Below are 27,590 nucleotides of genomic sequence, written 5' to 3'. Positions count from 1 at the left end.
ATTTCACTCTACCAATCCATTAACTTCTAATTAAAGCATTAAGCTTTTAAGATGAATGCAGCATTTTTTAATTCACTCCTAGAGCGAAAATGTTAAAATAGTCTTTTGAAGGATAAGTCTTTTGATATTACGAGAAAATCACAAAAAAAAGCAGGAGAAAACATTAAGGCCTATTCAAGCATAATACTGTGGTGACGTATCCACAGTTTAATATTCTATTTAAAAAGAGGAACACTGTGTCATTTTTTTCCATAGCTATATGCATTTAGCAGATCAAAACTGACCCTGCAAAACAGAGAAGACAAATGTCTCTGGGCATAACTTTGCAGTTCTCAGAAAGAAAAAAAAATAATATGCTCTGTGATGCAGCAGTTTTATATGAGATTCCTGCCCTCCTCTGGTAGAAGCAGCTAAATGCACTGCAACCTAACATACTGCAAGAGTAGCCACATCAAGCCAGGCATCTAACAGATGACAGCTGAACTTAAGCATTTAGAAAGGCATTTCCCCAAGGAGAGCACTGAAAGAAAAAGGTTTTCAGGCAAAAGCAAGAAAAAAAAAAGGTTAAATGCCAGAATTGCAAAGAGTTCAAACATGTACAAACATAACTGCTTTAGGGATGTTGAACATTTGAAACACATTTATCACGCAAGGTCGAGCTACAGACACCTAAAGTTTAATTTTTAAACCTCATATGTTTAGTTCTGCATCTGTGTAGGTCTCTGGCTCAAACAGCACGTTTCATTATGTAATAGTTTTTGCTTAATACTGTTGGATACGTTTTGTTTGTATTGTAACTCGAGAAAATGCTTTTGTTATCTCCTCACTTCTGTTCATCACTGACAAGTCTCCTGAGGGATCAGTGAACACCGGACAAATAGGAGTAATCACTCTTTGTTTCAATTGTTCACTCTGAATGACTTAACAGAGATGGTCTATTCAGAGGGTTAAATCATACTTCTGAGATCAGTTGTTAGCAACAATTTAATTGCATGGAGTAGATCTGATTTAAAAAACAACAACAAGCAAACAAAAAAACTGCACCGCCTTAAGACTTTTTCAGCTGTCCTAGTGCATACTTTTGCTTTTTATTCCTGACATGTGCAGGCTGTGGCTTTATTAACATGAACCTCACCCTAGAGTCTGTGCATATTGATCTTTTACAACTGCCCTCCAATACTAGACCGTAGAGTGGCATGCTGCAATCAGCTGTGTGAGCAGCATCACAAATGAGGCTGGGGGAATGAGAAAGATGGAGAGAAAGAGGTAAAGAGGTTGCGTACATAAGTACATTGAACAGAGAGACAGAGAGGGTGTAGGGAAATATGTGATGGGAGGGTGGAAAATGGGGGCGATGGTGTGCATTGGACAGAGGAGGAGGAGGAGAAAGAGGAGGGGGAGGAGGAGGGGTGTAGTGCTGCAGTGGAGAGAAGTGAGAGGAGACTGCAGTCTCTGCTTATGGGAGAGATCAGACTATGTTACCACAGCTCTGAGGAACTGTAACCCAAACACTTATTGATTGGATGGGCCACCCCACGAGGGGAATACCACATTTGACTGGTGAGTTTTGTCTTGAAGATCTTTGTAGATTAAAAATGAGTTAAGATGCACAACTGGACCACAGTTATCTTAGAGGAATCTTCTCTGCATTTTAAACTGGGTAAACCATATCAAACTGCTATGGTTGCACTGTATTCTCCGGACCTGATTCTACTTATGAATGAGGATGTGTCAGAGCCTGTTTTTTGTGACTGAATGATATCGGCCAGTGGTGAGCTGCCGAAATCCTAGGGAGATAAGAACTGAGTGCTAATGGCACAGAGGTAGAAGGTAGGCTAAAATAAGAGGGGATGGTATGGGCATATTGTATTCTATTTCCATTCAGTCACTTCTCTCATCACTGCCTTTCTCAGAGGAGACAGAATTAACTTAGGGAAGTTCGGGTAGTGGAGAAAATCATATCTGACTTAATGTTAGGATTTTTTTTTAACATTGCAGTCTCAGATGTGCTTCATTTTAGGGGTGAGGATGGGTTTAGAGACAAATGAAAGATACGGGCAGGCGATGAATATAATGTTTTTGAAGAACCTTTGCTGGAGCAAAAACTTTATTCATAACCATTATACATTTCAGCTCAGTGGGAGCAGTCTGCATTCGTATCATGTCATGCCCACCACTTGGGCAGTGACTTGACACTGGCCTTGAGCCAACTGGTTATTTGATTGGTTGGTCACTTCAGCTATAGACGTTATCAGTATTGCTTAGCAACAATGATGTGCTTGCCCACAGCACATAGACCACCACTGTATGTGAACAGTGCACAGTCTACCTTACAGCAATAGAAAGTCTGTGCTAAAGTGCACATGTTGAAATGCAATACTTATCGATCTGTGGGCTTCAAATCAATTAAGATTGGGTTTTATCATCATTATGTTTGCCATATTCTGACAGTTCACTTTTACTTTGAGGTACTGATATCCTTAGCTGCGGACCACTTCCTTCGATAATGACACATAAACTCGCTGTAGCAAATCTCTGTATGACCAGAGGAACTTTTGTGGATACAGTTGAATACTGTAAATGGTGATATCTATAGAAAAAAACATTAACATCTAGCTACTGTGCATTTATTTTGTGTTTTTAGACTATGATAGATCTGTATGTGCATCTACTATTTACATAGCTGAGAACAGCTAGCAATGAGCCACAATGGCTGAGACTCCTGAAGCAATTAATCACAGTTTGACCAGACCTCTTCTTTGTGCAACCATTTCTCTAACCAGGTGTTGCAAAGAATTGTGGGGAGCTACCGTATAGTTCAAGAAAGACAATAAACTGGATTCATGTTATATGAGGAGGACATGTATGTACATTTTACAGTAATAAAAGTTTGATGATAATTACAGTAGAAACACTGTAAAATAACAGTGTTATAACAAGCAAACAGCTGATAAAAAGCTGATAGTATCGTACTTTAAAGCTTACACAATAAAAAGTACAATTTTTTTTAGTTATTACATCTTTTATAGTAAGAAACTCGTGCAGATCACAGTAGATCAACTGAAAAAAACGTGTAACGCTAGCAAACTTAGTTGCCAGTACTAATTCTATACTTGTCTTACATCCAAAGCATGGATATAAAACATTATACCTAATGTGCTTAGCAATTAAAAAAATGTGTAATGTCATGTTACATTTTCCTTAGTTGCTTGAACACATCTTAATTCCATGACCTTTTCTCTTAAATTGCTTTATTTCTTTGAATTCTTTACCCTGGAGTGAAAAACAAATAAACATGGAAACATTAGCAGAGTGACAAAACGAATAAAAGGATGTCAAGCTGCCAGTTATTCTTAAGCACGATGCTGAGTTTGTGGGGCTCATGAAAGAGTAAAGGCAGCATCAAAATCATATTATTTAGTTTTAAAAAAACATATCAGTCAGAGCAGCAGCTCCTAGAAATATATCACACTGTGGTAAATAAGTAGTCTTACTGACACAATTTAAACCATTATGCTCATGAGATATACGTAGCAATCAAATAAATGACTAAATGCAGTAGGAAACAATCCTGTCCCAGCACTATAATACAGTTATTCATAGTTAATTAAAACTAAGCAGGTGTTTTCAAATTCATCTAGCGATCTGCAGCAGTTTGACAAACAGCAAGCTTCAATTAGACCAGAGCATTGACATTTGTGCTCAGCAGTAAATGTTAGTGTTGTTGCTGCCACCAGCAGTCATGCAAAGAGCAAACAGAGAATACATAACATAATGCTCACTTGGGGCTGAGAATTAAATTGGAGTTGTCATCTGTTAAAAGAGGGCCCTTCTGAGAAGACACTCATTTTATTAGAGTATGTTGGGAGGTGAAACTGATTTAGATGACTGCCTTCTTATGTTATTTAAAGTCACAGCTTAGATCTCCAGCTACCTCTACCCTGTTAAACTTCAGTCTATAAAATTTCAGAATCTATTTTAAGATTGATCTTAAAACATTTGAACAATTAAGGTGGAACCTTCAACTATTTATTGGTCTGATCACTTCAAAACATTGATTAGTCGGTTATAAATAATAAAAATAAATACAGATTAGTTGGTTGGTAGAAGAAAACCCGTATTACCAAAACTATTCAGTCATTTACCTTCAAATGACTGAACTTGAGTGACATACATTCTTCATCCATAGGGTTGTGTGGCCCAACATTTGCAGCTAGAACAGCTTAAACTCTTCTGAGAAGGCTTTACACAAGTTTTACGAGTCTGATTTTTGTAGGAATTTTTGCCCATTATTCCAGAAGTGTATTTGTGAGATCAGACACTGACATTGGACAAGAAGGCCTGGCTCGAAATGTGAACTCTAATTCATCTCAGTGGTATTTTATTGGGTTGAGATCAAGGCTCTGTGCAGGCCAGTAAAGTTCTTCATCCATAATTCCCTTTCCACCAAACTTTATACTTGACACAATGCAGTTGGACAAGTATCGTTCTCCTGCCAACCATCAAACCCAGACTCACCCATCGGGTTGCCAGACAGAGAAGCGTGATTCATCATGTCAGGGAAGGTGTTTCTGGTATTTTTCCAGAAAAATAGAAGCTTAGATATGGTTCTGTCACATATAATAAGGTCTATCTTAAGGACCTGTAAAGCTCACTCATCATATATATTTTTAAGTAACAATACTCTGCGGTTTGGCAAGCAACTGACATTTGCTAATTTTGAGTTAGCAGCTGTATTCTTCTGGTTCAAGTCATTAAGATGAGCTAATTATTCATCTTTAATGTCTCTCTTTATACTTACCTGACAAAATGATGCTGTTTATGTATTGATTATTCTATAAAATCATTTAACAATTGTGCCATCATGTACATGTACAGATACTCACATATATTGAGGACTCCTTTAATTTTGGATAACTTTTTAGACTCTCCTTTAGGTCTGGAAGATCATTGTGTTTGAAGGTGGAGGTGTAATCACCTCAGGTCACAGTTTCACACACACACACTAAATTCTCATATCATCAGCAACATCAAGGGCTTTCAACTTCTGTGACTTGTGTAATGAGTATGATGAGTCCCAGATGAAGCATTGTTTTCATACTCCCCATCTTTCACAGAGTTGAGAAAGCTTATTGCAGCTCTCAAGGTCATCATCACTCAAACATAAAATTAAAAATTATAATGGAAAGCTGAGGCAAGCCAGAATAAAATCAATTTAGCAGCTTTCTGGAGTTTTAGATTACTAACTAGTAGGGGTGCAACAATACTCGTATCGATATTGAACCGTTGGATACAGCGCTCAATGGATCTGCGTTCGACTACTCCGCCTAGGCTGCACTGTCGAGTGCAGATCCACTGAGCGCAGCGCAAGCTAGCAAGACAGAAGCTAAGCTCGTTGCAACATGGCAACTGCCTCAACGCTACCCGATATTGAACCTCCCCCACCCTCATTAAGATCTGGCGTTTGGAACTATCTTGGTCTTCATGTGAAGCATGACCCTGATGGTAAGTGCCTCATGGACAAAAGTAAAACAGTATGTCGGATGTGCCACGCAATGCTCAATTGGTGGGAACTAGTGCGTTAGCGCAGTTAGCTTGTTGACACAGTCCAGCCCCACGCATAGGGCGATCCGCGGTAACTCATTAACGGAGATTTGCCGCGTTATGGCGTTAATGTCATTTTAACGAGATTAACGCTGACAGCACTAGTGGGAACACAACGAATATGACTGCACATTTACTCCGACATCATCCTAGTGTAAAGACAAGTGGAAGCAGACATAAACAACAAGCACACATGCTAAAAACTTTACCCAATATACTGCTGAGAATATACCCCAGAAGAAGCGTATAGTATAGCTTTTATTTTGGAAAGAGCCATTTCTCTGTAATAAATTCTCTTTTCCAAAGATGAGTATATTCCTCGATCAGATAGATTTATTTTTTTTTATTATTTTGTTGTTTTAGCAACATTAAATTTAAAAACTACTTTTGAGTTAAATATATATTTATAATTTTAATAAATGACAAATTAAAAAGGCATGGACATTTTTTGTATCGAAAAAATATCGTTCGGTGACACCAAAGTATGAACAAACCGTGAATTTTGTGTATCGTTGCACCCCTACTAACTAGGTTAATAGTTAGCAGAGAGAACCAAAAATCATGCCACCAACTCACTGATATGTGGAAAATTAATTTATCTTTTTTAAGTGAAACTGCAGTCTTTCTAACTGTCTGATCTGCTAATCTAATAGATACTCTACCACACCTGGAGTGATTATTCGGCTATAAGTTGTACACAAAAATGCATTTCAACAATAATAACCTTTAAGCCTAGTCCATATATGAAGTTAATCACTGTTGCATTTCTCCTCGAAGGTGAGGGTTCACTCCTAGTGGACATTTTTGATTGCTGGTGAATAGGTAACCTAATGTATTTACCACCCCTCTTAAGAAGTTACTTCAATCTTTTGCCTCTGTTGTTGGTGCAGATGGCTAAATTTGATTGATGTTCCATTATGACTTCCTGAGTCATAATGAGTTTATTCTAATTCAGCATTCAATATTTTTCACTTTCTTTGACAAATCTTCCATGGTACCACTAAAGCAATTTTTGTTGCTTCATATCTGATCTCTTTGTGTTTCAGGGACTCTGTGCCTAGTCTTTGACAATGAAGTTCAACTTGTTCAGACGGCCACAGGCCATGGCAGCGGCCGAGCCCACCAGTGCCCCCACCATGACCATGGCTCCCACCTCAGCTGCCATGTCCACCTCAGCACCAGAAACTTCTGGCTCGAACAATACAGAGATCAGCAAGAATGACATGTTTGAGGAGATCAAGAGCAAATTCTTGAATGAAATTGATAAAATCCCATGTAAGTAATGCTGCAGAGCTTTTTACATCATTCCAAGCATTACAAAACATTAACATTTGGCAAACACCAAAGTTCCATTCAAACTCAACTTTTCCTCGTTTATTTTGAAATCCACAGTGCCTCCGTGGGCTTTGATTGCCATTGCTGTAGTTGCAGCATTGCTAATCCTCACCTGCTGTTTCTGCATAATCAAAAAATGTTGCTGCAAGAAGAAGAAGAACAAGAAAGGAAAGAAGGGAAAGGATGGCTTCAACATGAAGAACATGCAGGGTGGTGAGGTATGATGCCTCGCGCTTCCTACATGCAAAAGAGTCAAGGTTACAAGATGCATTGGTGAAGTTTTGCCGCTTCTTGTCAACAATAATTTATTATTCAAGTTGTTATTATTTATTATGATAGTTATTGCCCAGATTTTAACAATGTTGCTAACTAAATCTGATCTTTTACCAGCAGCTTTTTTAGCCCAAGCTGTAGAGGACACAAGGAGAGCTCTCTTCCCCTCAATTTGTGTTGTTGTTGTTGTTGTGGTTGTTTAAACGTGTGACGTATTCCATTGTGCTCCATGGTGAAAAACGGCACACTTTATTGCAATGTGGCAAATAATGAGCAGAGAATGTTTTGTCAACTTACAAAACAAAGCTTATCATATTAAAAGGTAATGAATGAAAGGATGAGGCCTGCAGAATGATCAGGAAGTTGTGAATCAAAGTGCAATAAAGTTAAGGATAAATTCTTAATTCGATGGGCTAAACAGCTTATATTAACATAGACTGCCCCTGTGCTCCACTGACAGTTAATTAAAGCAATCAACTGCTTGTGTCCACAATGTGAAATTATCGCCCTGAGCCTAAAACAAGCGTGTCATTTCTCATCATGATTGTGGTGGTGTTGGTGTTGATTGCCTCTCTTTTTGAAGTGTGTTTGGTGTCTTGTGAGTTGAATCTCTTCCTCTCTCTGCTCTCCTCCTTTTCCGCTTTGTGTCTGTCTTGTGTGTGCCTCGTGTTTCTTGACTGTGGTGGACTCCTGCTCTACGGTAGGTGGATAGCTCATGTCGATGCTCTCTGGCCCCCAGGGCGGAGGGGGGTTTCATGGAATGAAAGTTGTAGCTTCCTTTGCTATTTTTTCTTTCTTTCTTTTTTTAATTTCCTCCCCATTATTTTGTAGTTTTTTGGTATGATAGCTTGAGAATGTAACAATGGAAAGCTATGATGTGCTCCATAAACCCCAGAGAGGACAGTCTAACCATCTAACACATTGTTCTTGGGACAATGTTACTGTAAATCACACCAATATGGAAAGTATTGGATTAAAATATGATATGCAAGACTGTTAACACTATTAATCTGTGCATGTGATAAAGGGCATGGCTGGTTGTTTGGGAGACATGGAAACGGTGATGATAAAACTGCATGGTGAGCCAAATATTTGCAAATCTCTTCGTTTTATGGTAGTACTCAAGGAGGAGGTAGGATGTGACGACACTGGATGACCCAAAGAAAAGATTACTTAAGTTACTCAATAAGAAAAATCATATTGAAGCAGTAAGGCTCTAAAAAAAATTCAAATAGCTGGCTGTGCCCTTTAATCCTGATTTAGTTTTGTAATAATGGTGAGGTGAAAGGAGAAACATTTATTTTGCCACATTAATTTAAAGAGATGCAGGTTAACAAATTTGAAGTCTTAAAAATAAATCCTACAAAATAAGATACATCCCCTGAATATTATGTCATATTTTTTATTGATTAATATGCATTTGTTCCTGCTGTTGTGAGCTAGTTCCTTAGGGGTCTATCCAAACCTATATCTCCTCGCTCATTTGTTAAGATCTAATGCCTTTAACAACAAGAAATTATTCTTATTTTCAGTTTCACTATTACGATGTGGCATTTATTACCCTTCTTAGTGGAACTAGCATGCAATGCCTCCACTGACTCTGGCTGTCACTGTACTGCTGAAGCATGTCAGATTTAAGGACTTGCCCACTGATCCACAAACACTGAGACAATCATTGCTACAGTTTCTTAAAAACAAAAGTAGGGATACCGATTACAGGCAGCTATGTCCTTGCAAATGATAAATTCCTGGTTTTTATCATCAGGTGCTGTGCAGGTAAGCAGTAACCAAAACATGTATCTCCTACATAAAAACTCCTGGAGCTCCAGTGTCTGTGGCATGCTGGCTGTTATGGGGAACCCTGTATCATGACTTTTTGTACTCTTACCTTTAACATAGTTTTTTGTTTTGTTACCTTTACACTGCAGAAACATCAGGATGACGATGATGATGAGGGAGAGACTGGACTGACAGAGGAAGAGAAAGAGGAAGAGGAGAAAGAGCAGGAGAAACTGGGGAAGCTGCAATACTCTATAGATTATGACTTTGAGAATACAAAGGTCTGTGGTTATCACATTTTGTGAACTACAAAAAAAGCTCTAGAAATAATTAACAATTTTGGAGGGAGTGTTTCATGTGTTCTGCTATATTTAAATTACCCATTTGAAATGTTTTAGTGTTTAAAGACATGTTTAAATTAAAGAGTTAGATGACCCAATTCATGTCATCTTCAGTATGGAACTCGCTGTAGCAGCTTGGTTCTGTGCAAAGATAATAAAAAAATGTAAAGTTATAGTAATTAAATGAATGCTTTTTCTTGTTTATTTAACCCAAAGTGCAAAGAAAAAACAAGCTTTTTCTTTCATGGGTTCATGAATGAAACATTTTCTTTACCTGGGAGATGCATAGTAGCAATAATACCACATAATGCCACTGTGCTGAGTAATCAGCTCATAATAGGGGACTCTAAAGGTGCCAAAACACTAAAGCAAACATTTTAATTGAAAGATAATACCTTAAGATTTCTCTAGTTCATTACTTGCATTAATCCAATTCCCAGAAAGCTGAAACTGTTCGTCTGGACAGTGTTTTTAGTGGGAGAAACATTTTTTCACTCATCCAGGTCACTTCTTCAGTCTCATTCCTCCCACCGCCACCCATGAGCGGTATCAACTTTCTGGGATTTCCTTACCTGGATCCATCAAGACATTAATCAAATATTTGTATTTATTTATTTTTTGTAAAGTATTCTGAAATTTCACATTCAATTATGCAAATTAGGCATCATTGCCAATTTTGAAAACTTTTCTGGAACAGATATCTGAACATTGGTAAGAGTGAGATCAATGAGACTCGGAATTCTTCTTTCATTCTTTTGACGTATTAAAGTTTTTACAAAGGGGATATTGGATAGCTGTTTTTTTTTATTACTCCATAAATCAGAAATTACTGTCAGCAGCCAGAACAAGAGTAATTTTCCATGACATTTTGAGGAATAGAGAGTTCCCTAATTCAGGCTTTGAATGTGAACAAACACCAAATATAAACTTCACAATTTTAATAGCAACAAAACAGGACAGTTAATTACTATACAAAACCTGAACAGGAGTATGCAGAAGATGAACATTGTCAGTAAGACCACAGTTATTTTTAGGGCTGAAAAGACAAAAAAGGCTAAATCTTAAAAGGGTAACTTGTTATTGTGGCTTGAGGTAAATAAAAAGACATTTATCTAACCGTGGCACTTCCAGCAGCTTAACTGATTACTCGACAGCATATGAGCAAACCTTCATGTGCTCAATTAAAATGCCAATAATTCACTAGATATGAAACACAGTAGAGGGTGAAATGGCTGTACTTTTAATGTATCTGTAAAGTATAGACAGCTAAAATCTGTATTTTCTAGCACACAGTGTAATAAATTTTTTAGAAGTTACCACACTGTGACAATTGGATGACACTGAGGAAAAGCTTCTGACATTCACTATGTCTCCAGTCAGCTGAGACGCTTGTGGTGATGGATTGCGAGGCTTATATAACCAGTCTGAGGCAGTGACCCTCAAAGAAAAGTTGCATTTTTGCCTGATAAAATTCTGTTTTCACTGCTCCTATTGCTTACATACACCCTCATTTTCTCCACACAGCTGACAATTGGTATCCTTCAAGCTGCAGATCTCATGTCCATGGACTCAGGTGGAACCTCAGACCCTTATGTTAAAGTCCTGCTCTTCCCTGACAAGAAGAAGAAGTTTGACACCAAAGTGCACAAAAAAACACTGAACCCTGTCTTCAATGAGACATTTGTTTTCAAGGTGAGTCTTGTTCTTGCATGCAGCTGTAAAAAAAAGAAACATAAATCTTATTTGAGTAAGTTTTTTTTTTTTTAAATAACACAAATCATTATCGCAGCCTTTTGTGTATGAAACTGACAGTATGTCAGGTTTGTCTGGCTCTGTGTGTGTACCCACTGGCCTATGCAGCCGACATGCTGCTCTTAGCTGCTCCTAGCTAATAAGCCCCGCTGGGACTTTGCAAGTCTCTCTGGGTCAAGCTGCAGGCGATACCAGTCTGCAAAATGTTAAAACTGCAGCAGAAAAATATCTTATTGTACAGGCTGCCCTTTATTGCCATCTCCAGATGCCTCCCATGAGAATTTCACTGTCAGATTTATTGTTTCTCCATCAAAATTTATTCCACATATTTTCTTTCTTTTTAAAACAGAAGATGCTTGTTTGTTTTTTATTTCATGTATGCCTATGCAGGTTGTAGTAGAGGTGTCCTCATCTTCATTTTCACATAGATTTCTGTGGATTGGAGTGTAATAACTTATTTTTCCTAATATGTTTGTTGTTTGCATTTGAGAAAATCATTTCATTTAGTGCTTTTAGGGCGTATTATTTGTCTGGTTTCTCAGATTATTTTCTCTGATAATTTATAATTTAACATTTTTAGTTCACTTAGTTTTTTCCATTTAGTTTTGATTATTGACTGTTTTCTGTATAGCAGCTGCTAAACATTTAATGAGGGTTAAGTGGGACTAACTCGCCCTTTTCAAGATCTCCAGAGGCAATTTATGTGAAGTTTAATGACATTAAAAATAAACCTATTTATCCTGTGACACAGATAAATACAATCTATAAGTGACATTGTGTTTCTTGGTCAGGTACCCTATGAGGAGCTTGGTGGAAAGACCTTGGTGATGTCTGTTTATGACTATGACCGATTTTCAAAACATGATGTTATTGGAGAGGTAAAGCTGCCCATGAACACCATTGACCTTGGACGGCCTATTGAGGAGTGGCGGGATCTCGAGAGTGCTGATCAAGAGGAGGTGCTTATTGAAATGATTCATTCTGTGCTTTTTAAATAATAGACCATTGATATTCTAAACTTTCTGGGTGTCAACCAACACTAAGAAAAAGCCCAAAACCAATTATGAATTGATGCTACTATCAAGTATTGTCTGTCTAGACAGAGATCAATTCTATCTTATTTTTCTGAGCCACAATGCTCCATTGTTGACCAAAAATCAATTAAGAACACATTCAGCTGCACCATTGCACCGGCTTACATGTTCCTTCATTATGATAAATGGTTCCACTATAGTTTGTTTCTCGTTAGTCTTTCATGCTGCTGCCATGAATACTTATTTGAGCACTAACTATGTATCAATTCAGGTTTAAACACAGTTAAATGTAGTTCACCAAAAATTCTCCCTCTTTATTTATTTGCATTTAATTTTACTTGGAAACTACAGTTTGCATTATTCCTCAGCAGGGCTGAGGGGCTTGATGTTGACTTGGTTGGAGAAGTCAGCAAGATTTTTATGGCACTGGTTGATTATCCTATCTTTAATATTCAGAAATAATTCAGCTCATTGATTAGTTCGCATTTCTTAAAAGATGGAATTTCATAACAGTGCACAAACATTCAGACACATATAGAAATCAAAAATTTTATTTATGTCAGTGGAGCAACAAATTTCTCTCCTTGCATTTCTACACATATGAACAATGATGCTGAGATAGTTTGCTTGAATAATTAAGGAAACTATCTCACTATTTTAAATTTATCAGAACTGATTACACACATAACCTGCTAGTATCTCTAGTCTTTTCCAGTGTCTTTTTCGAGGTTATCCCTGCCCCCAGTCATCAATGTAGATTTTCAAAGTCTAAAAGCTCAGAGCGATCATAAATCCAGATAGAGGGGTTTTATTCCAAATAATGTCACTGTTGCAGCAACAAAAAACCCTCAGTTTCAGTCTAAGAGTATAAATCTTGATAAATAAAAGCGATGTTTTGCACCCACCCATCACAGAAAATGCAATTTATGAACATCTGATGAGTATGTGTGCTTGTCATTTCTGTGTCTCTTACTGCTCAGCCTGAGAAACTTGGAGATATCTGCATCTCCCTTCGTTATGTCCCCACTGCTGGAAAACTCACTGTCTGCATCCTGGAGGCAAAGAATCTGAAGAAGATGGATGCCTGCGGTTTATCTGGTAGAAAAAACCCCCACATAATACTCTCTTCCTTTGTGAATTTTCTAGGCACATGCAAGAAAATTCAATTTGAAGAGAAAATTCAAAGAAAAACCATTTAAAATACAAACAAACAAACAAATTAAGAAACACTAAAGGTTGTGTCATTGACAGAATAAGTTTTTCTCTTTTGTTCATCGTATTCATGTTTTTTCCAGATCCTTATGTAAAGATCCAGCTGCTCCAGGGTGGTAAGCGTCTGAAGAAAAAGAAGACTACAGTGAAGAAGAACACCCTAAACCCATATTACAATGAATCCTTCAGCTTTGAAATCCCCCTGGAACAGATGCAGGTACAGTACAAGTCATACAACACCTTTTGGACTTCACTGATATGTTATAATAGCTCATGAATGAATCTCCACTACAGTTTGAATGATGAAATGCCCAGAAAACAGATAATTGATTAAATTTTCTCTTGCTGCCTTCTCAGAAAATCTTGGTGGCAGTCACAGTGTTTGATTATGACAAGATAGGTAAGAATGATGCCATTGGAAAAATCTTCGTGGGCAGTAAGGCTACTGGCTTAGGTCTGAAGCACTGGTCTGACATGCTGGCTAATCCACGCCGTCCCATTGCCCAGTGGCACCCATTGCAGCCAGAGGAGGAAATTGATGGCCAGCTGGCATCCTTGAATGCAAAGAAGTAACACATCTCACCAACCAGCTAATGCACTAACTCAGAAATCCAATCTTCATCCCTACTTTGCATGAATTTCATGACTTCACACATGACTATTTGTCAAAAGTCCTGCTCAAAAAAAATATATTAAAAAAAAAAGACATTGTAGAATATCTGAAACTCTTTTTGAGCATCACATTTCCCACATTAATGTATGCTGAGAAGAATGGTGTTGAGTTACCGGGTGACTGGTTAATGAATGATCGACTTTTAGTCTTTCCTTCATTTGAAGAATCTCATTCTTAGGGTGCTGACACTGAATGGAAGTATTGGTGAAGACAATGCTGGATATATATAAAAAAAAGGCTTTAGTTTAGTTTATAGAGCATGCTTTACTTACCTCCCCACTGCTCTGCGTGCATCACGTCCAGTATTGTGTCTTGCTAATAACTGTGCTTTAACTTGCAATAGAAAGTACTGTAATTTGGGGTTATTTCCTGCATAAAGTTTGTCTTAAGTCTATCAATGCGAAGAGATTCAAGTGCAGATGAATCAGGTTGAGATCAATGAATGCAACAATCAATTCTGGAATATGTATGACATTTTTCTTGATTTTATCAGCTCACATATGAGATGGTGCAAACAGTGCAGCAGAACCATATAGCAGGGATGATGCAGTTGTCTGACTTAAGTTGCTTGTTTTGTGTTGCCACGAAGGCCCATCTATGCATTTAGCTTCAACCCACATTTCTGTGTCTTCAGACAGGTGTAATGTAAGACAGGAATACAAGGGTGCCTTCCTGATATGACACTTTGAGAAGTAGTGCGGGTTTTATTGTTTATTTTAAAGTGGTTGAATATTGTTCAAAATGTGTCAGGGACACTGTGAATGTGCCATTTGAAATCTGGCTATGTTGACCACTTGGATGTAAAACCTTACTTATCCATTGTAGAAGTAAGGCACTAAAAAGGATTACCAATGATGCTGAAAACAGTACTGACTATGCTTCTTTGATTTCTGTTGTTTAGTAAAAGACAGTGCCATTTTGGTTATTATGTTTTGACATTCATTAAAACGATTCCACGTCATTGGCTGATGTTGTAGTTCTACTGTAATTCACTTCAATATTTCTGTAGTTTCTGCTGAAACAACATGAGGATTTCTGTCAAAGACGAAATGTTTTTATAGATTATTGAATTTGAAATGTAAGATGTAGCTTTGATTTTTAAAAGGAAGTATTAATGAGGTTTGTAGAATCTAAACATAGCAACTGTATCATCAAACATATACAATACACACATCCTGGACCATCTGCTTGAACCAAATAGAGCTGCAGAATAGAGCATGTATCATGCCTCGCAGTATTTTGTCTTGTTTGAATCACTCGGTCGGGACACAAGCTTTTTGATCCTGGAGACAAAGTGCTGCAATATGGTGATGTTGAAACTTGTAGGCAAATTATTAGTGTAATGTCGAGTGGCTTGGAAGCAAAAAAGGACACAAAGAATTGATTATTATAAGGGGATGACTGAGGATAGAACATTTAAAATGTTGACATTTAAATTCCACTGAATTTACCAATGACCTGATCTCTTTCCTGTAGCAGCTCCTCTTAACTAAAGAATCATGACTGTCCCCATATTGGTTTCTTTGAGTTAAATGTAGACACATGTAGGATTAAAATTGTCATTTATTGCAGGAACCAAAAAACCCCCAAAAATAGCTTTAGAAAATGGATGACACTTTCTCTAATCACACGTGGTGACAACCTGAACCTGAAAAATCTTCCTAATTTACCGGGAGGGAAAAGAGTCAGTATCACTTTCTACAATTCATTGTAACTGAAATCATTATTAATGACAATTAATTTCTGGCTTCAAACACTGTCTACAGCCTCTCTGTTGTTGAGTTTCACTGCTTACGTAGGTAATTTTGGATTCTGAACTGGCCATGAATTGATGGAACTGGACACATGTCCAGGGTTTTACCCCATCCCTTGTGGATTATCTCCAGGGATTGGCTCCAGCCCACTCATCCACTCAACCGGAGTTGATACATTGATGTTATCAGTGAATTCTAAGTGAGACAAAATCAGGGAATCTGTGTTTTCTCAATTACTTTCTTTAAATCAAAAAATCCAAAATCAGATCTTGGGAGGCCAACACATTAAAATATTTTCTCAGAATTTCAGAAACTGGAAAAAATTAACTCATAGAAATTTGTGTCTACATTGAGTGCTTTTAAATGTCAACATAGATTTTTCAGGACATTTTTATAAGTGGGCAGTTTGTTTAAAAAAAAAAATAAAAATTTTAAGGCAGTCGTTCGTTTGCATCCACGTCGCCAGCAGAAGTATCTAATGGTGAGCAGCGGCACATTGACAGGTTCATCCACAGTACTTCTTTACAATTGTTAACATATGCATCCCGCAAAATTTGTTAATAGGCTACAGCATGTATTTACAAGATGATGTAAATAGCGGCATGTTTTAAAGAGGAACCATAATTATATTGTGTATGTGTGTTTGTGTTCTGTGTCATTTTTATAATAAAACAGAGTATAAAAAAAGGATGCACTGACTGCAAAGTGTATGAATTTCTGCTGAATGTATGTCTGAACAATCCATGTTTGGCTTACCAGACTCCATGAATGCCTCAGTTAAAAACACAGCTGATTTTAGTGTCACATGGAAATCCATTGTGTTTTCATCAAACTGCATGATCGTCTGATTTTCCGTCATTGTTTTTATGTGTCTCTATGCTAGTGTGTTTTTTTCCTCAGGCTACAAGTCATGTAATAATTGTTCGTTTCTGAGTGTATTAATACATAATCAGTTAATTGTATATATTTGAAAACAGGAGAATACTTGTTGTCTCCTTAATTTTCTATCTCAGTGTACCTAAGTGTTTCCTTCATGTACTCCTGCCAGACGGGTGTCAAGTCTTAGTTAATCAAATGTCAGTGCCGTACATTAGCTAACTGACTTGTAGCCCCTTTTTCGTCACACTTCATTAAATTGTACCTCCTCATCTTGTTGCTTTTCAAGCAAATTAGCTTTTATTTAAATTGGAGGATAAACTAAACTGAATTCAGTTGTTAATTCATTATTCAGTAGTGTTTTCTTTGCTTCATAAGTAATTAAATATTATTACAGCATACCAGATTATTGATGCTGTTCTTTTAAGTAGCTACCATCTAATAATCAAGCAATCAATATTTTTTTTCATTACAAATGCCACTGTATGAACTGATATACTTTAACTAAGGGATTACAATAGGATGAGCTGGTGTTGTGTCGCTTGTGCATGCTCTGAGATACTGACGCTGTCTACCACATCATTTACAATGTGGGCCTTCATTTTTCTGCTTTTTGAGTCATTATCATTTACGTTTAGATAAAGCCTTATTTATAAGATGGAGTGCATGGAGATGAACGCGCCTAATCCTCTCTGCAATCTATCTTTCACTTTAAGACTGTGTTTCTGGTTTCGAGGAGATGAGCTGAAGACAGAGGATTAATGTCTAATTCCAATATCTTTTTTGTGGAGAAGCACCTCATTACATCCTTTAGTACACTGTGTGTCAGCACATCCTCTACTCTTTGATATAGAACTTATATTTTACATGTGCTAGTTTATGTATTTTCAACAGGAGTGTAGAGCCGGCATTCGTTAAATGGTCTTCTGTTAAGGTATGTTAGCACTTCTCTGCGATGCAGGCAACAAAATCCCTGTCTTCCTGGGTCTCACAAGCTGTCTTGGGCACAGAGCAGACCCAAACAGTGCAGATTCAACATTCGACATGCAATACTGCCAATGCCAACCTGCTGCTTCGGTAATGGTTCCTTTACAGTCATGATCCTGTTAAGTCAACATAGCCATATAACAGAACATCCAAAGACAGTCCAGCTCGCTTATATATTCACTTACCCAGCAACATAGACAAGGGAAATGCTTGAATGTCGTTCGTCATTCTTGTTTTGTCTTGTTGTAGAGGTGTGTCAATAGTTGTGCCTTTTTGTGAACTGCATGATTTAATTCTGTACAGAATCCATGTTTTTCCAGCAGAAAAGCAAACAAAAAAGACCAAAAAAGTTGTACTCATACATCATTCTGTGTAGAACTGAAGTACTCAAGGGAACCAAAATATGAGGATGTGATCAGAGCATATCTCTGTGTTGTTCATATGTAATAATAGGAAATAAAGGCATTTTAAGTAGCTTTGTCCCATGTGTTGTGTAAATGTATGTAGAGGATGCATTTCCACTTATGGTCAGCGGGTGGCGTTGCATGCATAAAATAAATGCCAAGAAACAGCTTAGTAGCTGAGTGTGACACATAGACGACAGCCCAGCGTTAAAAAAATGTAAAAAGACACAGTTTTATGCCTTTAAATAAAGGATATCATATTCACCATTTACTGATAAAGTCCATGTGATTTGATCAAAATCACCACAACTCCTACTTAATTGACGCTAATATGACAGATTAAGCCGATATTTTACAAGAAAGCTAAATTTGTTTTGACACTTTTATAGGGAAAAAATAGATAAATACATAATTTTTTTAAACGTTTTTTCTATTTAAACTTGTAAGCCAAAGAGCGTGTTACTTGCAATATCATCAGTCAAGGTAAAGCTCTTAAATCAGAGATGACACTCCTACGTTCCTAAAAAATGTTTCTCATCCATCACCCACTGTCCCTGATAGTTCAGAGCCCATTTTCATGATGTGCATATGGAATAGGCCAAATATTGCTGTTTCCATGGCAATGCTTCTTTGGAAATACCTGCAATATTTTGTCCATTTTTGTGAAAGTGTCTACTCAGTAACAAAATGTCATATACTGTTTACTTGAGGACAATTTACTCACGTAAAGACAGTAATAAGAAACACATAAACTGGCATTTGCCTTTATTTAGAAATATTTAGTGAGTTTACATTTTAAATTTTAAATTGATGTATTGTGCGTTTACAGTTGGACAAATGTGTCTTCTTACAGGTGAACAGGAGGATGGAAAATCAGTATTAAATCAACATCTCTTTCATCTTTCTAAACAATCAGTAGAAAGGGCTCAGTTTAATACATTCTGCTGACCAATGTACATATCTTTTCAGAGGATGGACTTATGCTTTCAGAAATTTAAAGGATACAGATTAAAATATGACTTCTTGAATCCTTTCTTCTTCTTCCCTCCTGTCTGCTTCCCTTCTCACTTGGAGAGTTTGGTGATGACACGGATTAAAGCCCCATTCTCATCCTTTAGTCTCTGGTTTTCCATCTTAAGCTCTGCTTTAATCTGAGGGAAAAGAGAGTATAAAAACATAAGGGTGGACAGAGTATCTAAAAAGTCCTACAACTCGTCCCAGGTAGAGCATTTCTGCTTACAGTGGCTAGTATAAGGATTTGCTTGTTCTTAATTTGTAGTTTAAAAGTAAGTTCATATTTTGGTAGTGTCTTCATGGGCTACACACCAAGGACTGTTTTTTATTTCTGGTCATGTCAGCAATCTTTTCAGCCTTGGTCACATCAAATGGGAGGTAGCAGATTCAGAGAACAACAGACCACCCGCAGAACACATGCTAATCTACCTCTTAAAACAAAGGCATAACCTTGGATTCTTGCAAAACCACAAGTAAACATTTTTTTGCTATAAACAATATTTACTTTGAGTACAAAATTTGTTTCACTAGATTTGATCGACAGTGACCACAACACCCCGTAACTGTCATAACATTTACATACAATATTAATAAATACACTGAATCTTGATCTGTGCAGAGACCACTTTTTAAAAGTTGTGCATAACACAGGAGAGAGAAACACGGGGATACAGAAAGGTGTCTTCTAAGAGAAAAAAAATTCTTGCTCACAAAGTGGACAGTAACAAGGTCCTGCTTAAAGTGAAACTCAATACAAGTTTGCTGGTGTTTATAAATGATGGACGTAGCTTCAGGGTCTGAAAAGTGAAAGCAATGTAAAAGTGCCTTAAACCTACAGTCTGTCTTATCACCAGCATGAGATGGTTCCTGCATGTCCAGCTGTATAATAATCTATGGGGAAAAAAAATGCTTTTTGTCTCCTTTGATCTATGGCCAGGGTAAACACTCTCCTGTGGTCTTAGTCGCTACTTTTAAGTTCTCTTTTTAGATTCTGGACCCCATTCAAGTCAAATAGGATGGAAAAAAGGTATGCTGCAGAGAGGACCTACCTTGTGACTCATAGTTTGCTACTGTATAAGTGTTCAGTGCTTCTTGGTTTCTCAATCTGATCCATGGCCTGAGGCTTCTAAACCTATTTCTAACCAAACCTGATATCATACTGACTACGGTATGTCCATCTTTTATCTACATTCTATGAAGGTTTCTGGTTTCTACTCTTATTAGTAACTGGTACAGAAAGAAAACTGGCCTAAAGAATAAAGGACAGACTGATCTTTATTAAACAAATACAATAATGTGTTCATAAACACTGACAGACAGATACTTTTAGACCAGTTTTGAATAATTTCTCTGTTGTAAAGGTATATTTTTAGACCAGCATCTTTGTTTAGGTCTCTCATTCACAGACAACAAGAGGTTTTTGTTTGCATTCACGTGTGCAGAACACAGCAGACATTTGTGGGCTTTACGCTGCAGATGAATACTGATTGCTCAGTCGCTGCAGTGCTCACACATTCCACAGCCAGCAGAGCATAATGGTGACAAATGATGTCAGCTAAAGCCACTGAAGACAAAACAGCTGAGACCACAGCACCAAGTTACAACCAAACACTTACTGTATATTCTCAAAAGAGACTTAATGTTCAAATTCAGTTTTAAGGCATTTATAAAACATTTACCTTCAGTTGTTCTTCCATATCTGATATCCTCTTTTTAAGGCTCCAGCTTTCCTTTAAGTATAATCATTAAAGGTAATTAAAATAAATGAGTAAAAATGCTTAAAAAACACTTCTCCTCTTGAGTCCATACCTTTTTTTCTGCTTCTAGCACATTGGCCCCACAGTCATCCTGTCTCCCCTTCTGCAGCAAAGAGAGATTACTATGAGAAAAGATTGCAATTTATGGAAAGAGCTTGATTCTGCAGTCTCTGTTACCAATGTCTCATATTTATGTTAAAAAAAAAAAGGACTGTTGCCCTTTTTAAACAAATGGTTAATTTGTTTCTCAGTAGTGTTTCTGGATCATTACTTCAGCCTTGCTTAGAGTACCTGTGCTCTCTCCAGCTGGTCTTGCATCATGGTGAGTTCCTGTTTACTTGTTTCCAGTCGGGACTTGAGCCTTTGATTTGTTGCCAGTGCCTTTTCATACATCTACAAAATACCCACATGTTAGGATTTCCACCACCAAACACTGCCACCAGGACTCATTTTTGTGGTAGTTTCAGTTTTCATCATTTGCCATCAGGGTCAGATTTCTTCCTTAAAATATCTTGACAGACATTAGATTGCCATTAGGTTTAGTATATGTGTTACATGTATAATGAATCATATTGACTTTGGAGACTTTTTTCCTCCCATGATGTTCACATTAGTGGCTGTGAGGGAAATGCTTCAACAAGTTTTGGATGAATCACTCATGTCACTTGTGTTTGTCAAGATAAGCTGTGCTATCTTTGGTGATCATATTACTTTCATAAAGCGACATAGAACCCATTAGCATCTTAGTATCTGTCCCCCTGAATATGTGATTCTGATTCATTTTCATATAATTTCATATGAATAAACTATTTTTCTCATCTGACAACATTAAAAAAATGCAGTGGTATTAAATTTACATACTTAATTTCTATTTGAAATTAGATTTGATTATTATCAGCAGTAGCTCCCATTCTATTCATCATTTTCATTAAATCCAAATGTTACGAATTATTGATCCCACAGAATCTCTGTGTGTTCTTTTTATTTTTGTTCTTTTATTACAGTACATAAGCATCTACAGTACTGTCAAAAAGTAGCACTCAGAATCTACATATCACAAATCTATAACAGTCGTGTATATTTGTATTTAAGGTGTATCGCATACCTTTTTATAATCATTATTTGCTGTCTCTTCTTGTGCCTTTTTCCTTGCAGATAGTCTGTTCTCTCTTTGTAAAAAGTAGGACTCAGCATGGTTTGTTGATGTGTCATTGGAGACATCAGATGATCCAGATGATCCCAATCTGAAGACACAGGAGATGTATTAACTATTAATTCAGATTTAGCACACTCTTTGCCCAATTGAATGGATATACTTCTGTCAGTAATGGATAGATTCCTGTTTTTGCTGTCATTCTGGTAATACGTGGTAATGCCTTTCTTACTGATGGTGTAAATCAAATTAGAAGAACCTTACCTAGACAGCCTCTCATGCTGAAATGAGAAGAAAATGTTTTAGAAAGGGGTGCAATCTGACCAAAGTTTTTTTTTTTTTTTTTTTTAAAAATACAGTATGACAACCACACTAAGCACTTTTAAAAACATTCCTGACTATCTTAACCAAGATATCAGCTGTGCTTAACCCCAACTTAAACCTTACATTGCATAAGGAACCATTTCAACCCCAATTTCCAGCAAATGCACAAACATTTTCTTCTGCATAAGACTGTTACACTAAAATAAAGGTAATTTGGACTCAGAGCATGTTTTATTACATGCGCAATGTCAGCAAATATACATACAGACTATATTATCAATATTCATGCAATTGCATGTCTGGGTTTCTGGAAAATTACTTGTTCAAGAATTATCTTGAAAGGGACTTTTAGTGGGGAAAAAAAGGTTTATGGCAGTCTGAAATTCTCAGCCAAGTTAAAGGGGGGAGAGGAAATGATTCCTTAAATAAACTGACAAGCACAGATAGCTAAAACACATCCAAAAAAGGTAATAACTACTGCACCGACTACTGCTTACCTCTAACTTAGGAAATAATTTCCTTAGGAGATGACAAAATATAGGATAATACATCAACTTATAAGGTTAGTAAATATAATAAAGTATGAAATATAAGGACTATATATATGGTACAAAGTCTTCCACACCAGTTCTGCTGAGTTGACAGTTGAGATCCAGTGACTGGGAAGGCCATAGCATATTTTTTTAAAGTTTGTTTCCTTTTGTGATTTGAAATTTTAAAGTTAAGACCACTAGCAACAATAAGAAGAAAAAAGTGGATGTAAAATGTACACTTGTGCTGCCACATTCAACTGTAGTGAAACTATAGACTGTATCTAAACAATGGACTTAGCTTTCTGTTCTGAAGACTATAGCCATTGTAAAAGTCCCTTGAGCCTCTATTCTTCCGTGGCCAGCAACTGGCAGTGCCTATGATGCAAATAGAAGTCAGACTCTATAGAAAACATCCACTGGCTCCTCTGATCCATGAGCTCAACAAACACTCTTCTGCCCCCTGAATAGTCTCTAGCACTTGCTTGAAATATGTTTACCATTACTGCAAAAATTGAGGCTCAAATAGAGAATTGTTTAGAATAGGCATATCTTGTCTGATAAGGTAGGTCTTTCTCTGGGGAGCATGTTGTTATGTTGTCCCCATGCCTGCATGTGTTTTTGTACTGACACTTAGGCTTTCTCTCAAGATATGTATTTGTGGTTTATCTGTTCATTTTAAATTGGCCATAAACATGAGGTAGATAAAGTACTTAGATTATATTTGCTTGTATCTCGTAGCTTGTAGTCCAAAGTACTTTGAGTGGTCAGTAAGACTATAAAACACCACATGAGTTCCACTCCATTTCCATTTCCTACAAGCGCCTTCAGTTTAATGTCACTCATGAAATTTGGTTTCAAAACAGCTAGCAGTGGCAAACATGCTCAGCTAGAAGTTTCACTGCAGGACCAGTTATAGATGATGTCACAGTGGCTATATCCAGCTTTATCTACAATCTGTGAGTGTAACTCAGCACCATAGAGTATAGGAAATAAAGCTGTTTTTTAACATGTGTTTACTGCTTTTTTGTGTATTTTAACTCAGATTGCTCTTGTTATCTAATGCTAACCAACTAGTTTCTGTGTCTGAATTCAACCAAATAGCAAGAGGAAATGAAAAATAAACAGAGAGCCAAGGCAAAACTAAACAGTCATTTTAGAAAAAGGTCAGACTGGAGTCTTCGTTTCAACAGTTGGATGTGTTTGCAAATGCTGTTTCTTTTGCTCTCCATGCTGACTGCTTACTTGCATGCACCCAAACCTGCTAAATCATCGGTCAATAGCACTCAGACTACAAGCAGCCTATAAACAGAAACATTTTCACTACCAAACATTATGTCCCTTGCCTACAGATTATGGATATCCATATAAAGAATTTCTTTATTAAAATTAGTAGGAACAAATTAGCAACACTATTATGTGCTTGGAGGACTTCTTGGATACTTGTTATTGTTATACTTCAAAAAATTGTCTGCAATAGGTATAATCTGGTAAGATTTTATCATTTGATTAGCAAACGTTATGGCACAAACATCCTAACCTTAGAGAGCAAAAGAAAATATATGCCCAAGTCGTGTGGTGACATTAGCATTTAGCTGAAAGCACTGCTGTTCCTAAATACAGCCTTGTAAAGATACTCGCATGGCTGCCCACTTTTGTGTGATGTGAGAGATTAAAAGGGAAGAAAGCAAAATACAGCCTCCAGTAGACAAAAATAGCTTTGCCACGTTTCAAGTGTGCTTTCTGTTTATTCATCATAAGAAAAGCTCTTACTGTAACTCTTTTAGTGCAAACAATACGTTTGTTTAAAGCTTGTAAAAGTAATGATCTTGCTTTTTGCCTGTACTTCTGCATTTTGTCTTTTAGAAAATTCAAACAGAGAATTGACTTGTTAACATAAGACAGTCCACACAGTTACAGTTTACACTGCATCTTTATTCTTTCAGAGACCTTTGGTAGAGACTGTAGTATAAACTTAAGCCAAAAAGCCGATATGTAACCTATGCCTGAGGGCTACATGTCACGTGAAACTGATAAAGTAAGCTAAATTCTCTAAAGAAGAGACAGGGTTTTAAGTTGAAGGCACATTGTGTAAACACAGTGATACGCTTCACTTCAGACATTTATGGGACCTTTAAAGAGATGACATCCAGTCATGTCTGCATACCCTGCCATGCTAGGTAAATGACAATGAACAATATACTGTATTCAGACCTGGAAAAAGCTCTGATTTATATTAAGCAGTATCGCACAGAAACAGATGCTGATCAAAAAGTTTTTGTGTCTTTGTCTCATGAAGGACTGACTCCATCTGAAATCTGTCCTCCAGCCTTCCCAGATTCTGTGAGGGACTTTTTGTCTAATGACCAGCTATTCCCAAATGGAAAATATGAGCTTCCCTTAGGACTAGCAGAGAGATAAACATCCATAAATACTGGGTTCCCACAAGTCAGTCCTCCAAGCACTCTGTTCCTCTTTCCTTCTGTTCCTCTTCATCCTGTCTTTCATCCCCCCTGCTCTGTCTCTCTTTCTCTCTATTTTTCTCTTGCCTCCTCCTCCTCCTTTCTTCCTGTTGCCCTTTCTCTCACAAACTTTTCTCTGCGTCACACCATATATTTTTCTCAAGAGGTTCTTGGTTTGCATAAACAGATAAGACTAACTGCTTATTACAACATTTCCTTCAAGTTTTCTGCTCCCTTGCTCACGAACATCAATGTGTAGCTTTATTTATCAGTTTATGTGTTACTATGGTCATTTGAACTATCCCCATATACAGTAATAAACCATATAAAACATGGTTTATTACAAGTATCTAATAATCTAACTGCACAGACCCTAGAGTGCAATAAAATAAGTAATCCAAAAGATAAGCTATTCGAACTTAAAGGAAAACACATGATTTATTTAGAATGTAAAAATAGCACATTATTGGGTAAATATTACACTTTGGGCTGTATTGGACTAAATTACCACAAAATCACCTCTGCAGTGATAGAATGTCAAACTGGACTACCAAAATAAAACATTGTAATCATGTTGCAGAAACAGTTGAAGACACATGAAGTCTAGCATATTTTGAGAAATTCTACTTCCCTAATTTTTCCTAATTGTACTGCATAAATCATGCAAAAATGATTAGCCAATGCCACACAATTATGTCCAAAAAACAAAACAGACCAAAAAAATACAATTGGATTGAAGGCAGTGATGCGTTATGTGTGTTCTAATGCTCAGAAATACCTCTGTGGCTTGTTTTCAACACATTTCTTCGACAATGACCGAACCTCAAAGTTAATGTTTTCCTTTTATGGCATTTCCTGCCACTAAACAAACACTTAAAAGATTAAAGACAATCAGGCCTTACCCGCAGGCTCTTAGTAGTGGCAACAGAAGAAACTGGACAAGAGTCAGAGAGCTGCTTTCTGATGCGTGACGGATCTTTGTTGTGAGAGGGTAGAGATGACATCGCTCCTGGGCAGCTGGAACCACTGCATGCAGCAGTATTGTCGTCAGAAGTATGTCCAGTTTTTTTTTTATGTTCTTCTTAAACGAAAGAGAAGTAGAGAGATATGTATTTTTTATCCAGTAAGATTAAAATCAGATTTGTTTTTTCTTTGGTTAAAGGACAATCCAAGCGTCTTCTTCACGTGATAGTGAGACATTGCATATCAGAAGAGAGTGAAACAATTGCACAAGTGTGAGATCTGTGGGGGGAAGTGGTGGGAGAGGGGAGTAGGCGGGCTGCAATGCGTGTGCGTGTGCATGCGTGTGTGTGTGTGTGTGTACCAAAGGATTTATAGCAGCATTGTGTAAAGGAATTAACAAACCAGAGTAAAAATTACAAATACAATAAAAAGTCAAATTAATAGTATTTTAAAGTGAATATACATTACATTTTCTTTTTTAAGAAAAGCCTGTTTTGTATATTATGGTGTAACTTTGATGCAATGTAAATTCTGTAAATGTGATGCTGTATGTAATGCAAAGGGAAGTAAACTTATTTCAAGGCAAAGAAGTATTTTTTTCCTTGTGAATTAAAATGTGATTTACTATAGAGTCATTTAAGCAAAATGGAACCAAGGCTTTTACATTAAAATAAATAAATAAATGAAAACCTACCAGTTTAAATAACTAGCGGAAGACACATCTGAATGTACAGTAGTAAAGGAAGGAAAAGTAATAATAAAAACATATAGGGTGCTTGGCCATGGAGACATGTGTATACTATGTCTTACAGTATATTCTGTCGTTAAAGGTTAATCTTTTGACGGAGCTCCAAGTTGCATGTGTCTGTGGTTACATTAGTTGCAATGCAGTGTAACCAGCTCAAAGGCAGTTTTGGCATTCATTTATCTAAAAAGGGTACATTTTCTGTGAGTTATTCACAAATAATGCACTGCTGTAAATGTGTGCCAGTGGTAAAGACACACTTTTTTAGCAAAAATATCTGATTCTGAGTAGTTTCTCAGCATTATGAGAGGTGAAAGTTTTAGGAATCTTAGTCATACCAAACTAGGGCTTGGTTTTATTTCTTGTTTCAGCCTCAATCAGTGTACACATCATCTCCATGTACTCTAATCACATTAAAAATCTAATAATTCTACAAATTTAAATTTTTACAGGAATGCTGATGGGAGCACATCGTACATGATGTAACTGCAACTACAGAAGAATTCTGGATTATTCTATTTATTTCAGGCTGGACAACAGCGAGACAGTACAGTTTACATAAAGTGCAACATCCTAACAATGCAGGAGTCAGTCACTCACTTAAAAAGGGCTTGCTGT

The 27,590-nt window shown here is 37.0% G+C and overlaps 2 protein-coding genes across 7 annotated transcripts in view; one reads left to right on the top strand and one right to left on the bottom strand.

The window, feature by feature from the left end:
- The window catches only part of syt2b (synaptotagmin IIb), a 29,524-nt gene extending 11,430 nt beyond the window's left edge, over nucleotides 1–18,094 (top strand). For 3 of the 5 annotated variants that reach the window (XM_084929286.1, XM_084929285.1, XM_084929283.1), the window contains 8 exons: nucleotides 6,651–6,879; nucleotides 6,997–7,157; nucleotides 9,141–9,272; nucleotides 10,857–11,024; nucleotides 11,876–12,043; nucleotides 13,099–13,216; nucleotides 13,414–13,547; nucleotides 13,688–18,094. In XM_084929286.1, the coding sequence (XP_084785412.1) occupies nucleotides 6,675–6,879; nucleotides 6,997–7,157; nucleotides 9,141–9,272; nucleotides 10,857–11,024; nucleotides 11,876–12,043; nucleotides 13,099–13,216; nucleotides 13,414–13,547; nucleotides 13,688–13,903 (1,302 nt within the window). In that variant the 5' untranslated portion in view covers nucleotides 6,651–6,674 and the 3' untranslated portion in view covers nucleotides 13,904–18,094. Of the gene's footprint in view, nucleotides 1–1,417; nucleotides 1,561–6,650; nucleotides 6,880–6,996; nucleotides 7,158–9,140; nucleotides 9,273–10,856; nucleotides 11,025–11,875; nucleotides 12,044–13,098; nucleotides 13,217–13,413; nucleotides 13,548–13,687 lie in introns of those variants that run through there. The other 2 variants (XM_084929284.1, XM_084929287.1) reach the window with 2 other exon arrangements.
- A 667-nt stretch (nucleotides 18,095–18,761) lies between these two features.
- Nucleotides 18,762–26,519, bottom strand: LOC146387580 (protein phosphatase 1 regulatory subunit 12B-like). 2 transcript variants are annotated; one of them, XM_084929289.1, is made up of 7 exons: nucleotides 26,167–26,519; nucleotides 22,213–22,229; nucleotides 21,901–22,039; nucleotides 21,087–21,188; nucleotides 20,848–20,898; nucleotides 20,718–20,768; nucleotides 18,762–19,175 (listed from the first exon to the last, which is right to left on the bottom strand). In XM_084929289.1, exons 1-7 carry the CDS (start codon nucleotides 26,266–26,268, stop codon nucleotides 19,089–19,091), a joined length of 549 nt encoding a protein of 182 aa, XP_084785415.1. In that variant the 5' UTR covers nucleotides 26,269–26,519; the 3' UTR covers nucleotides 18,762–19,088. The 2 variants fall into 2 exon arrangements, with proteins under 2 accessions (XP_084785415.1, XP_084785416.1); XM_084929290.1 differs by lacking the exon at nucleotides 20,718–20,768.
- Nucleotides 26,520–27,590: the final 1,071 nt, after the last annotated feature.

Source organism: Perissodus microlepis, chromosome 5 (genome assembly GCF_051167445.1).
Source record: "Perissodus microlepis isolate ML-2025 ecotype Zambia chromosome 5, ASM5116744v1, whole genome shotgun sequence".
NCBI classification, from domain to species: domain Eukaryota; kingdom Metazoa; phylum Chordata; class Actinopteri; order Cichliformes; family Cichlidae; genus Perissodus; species Perissodus microlepis.
Note: the sequence above shows the minus strand (reverse complement) of the source record. Positions and strands in the feature narration are given on the sequence as shown.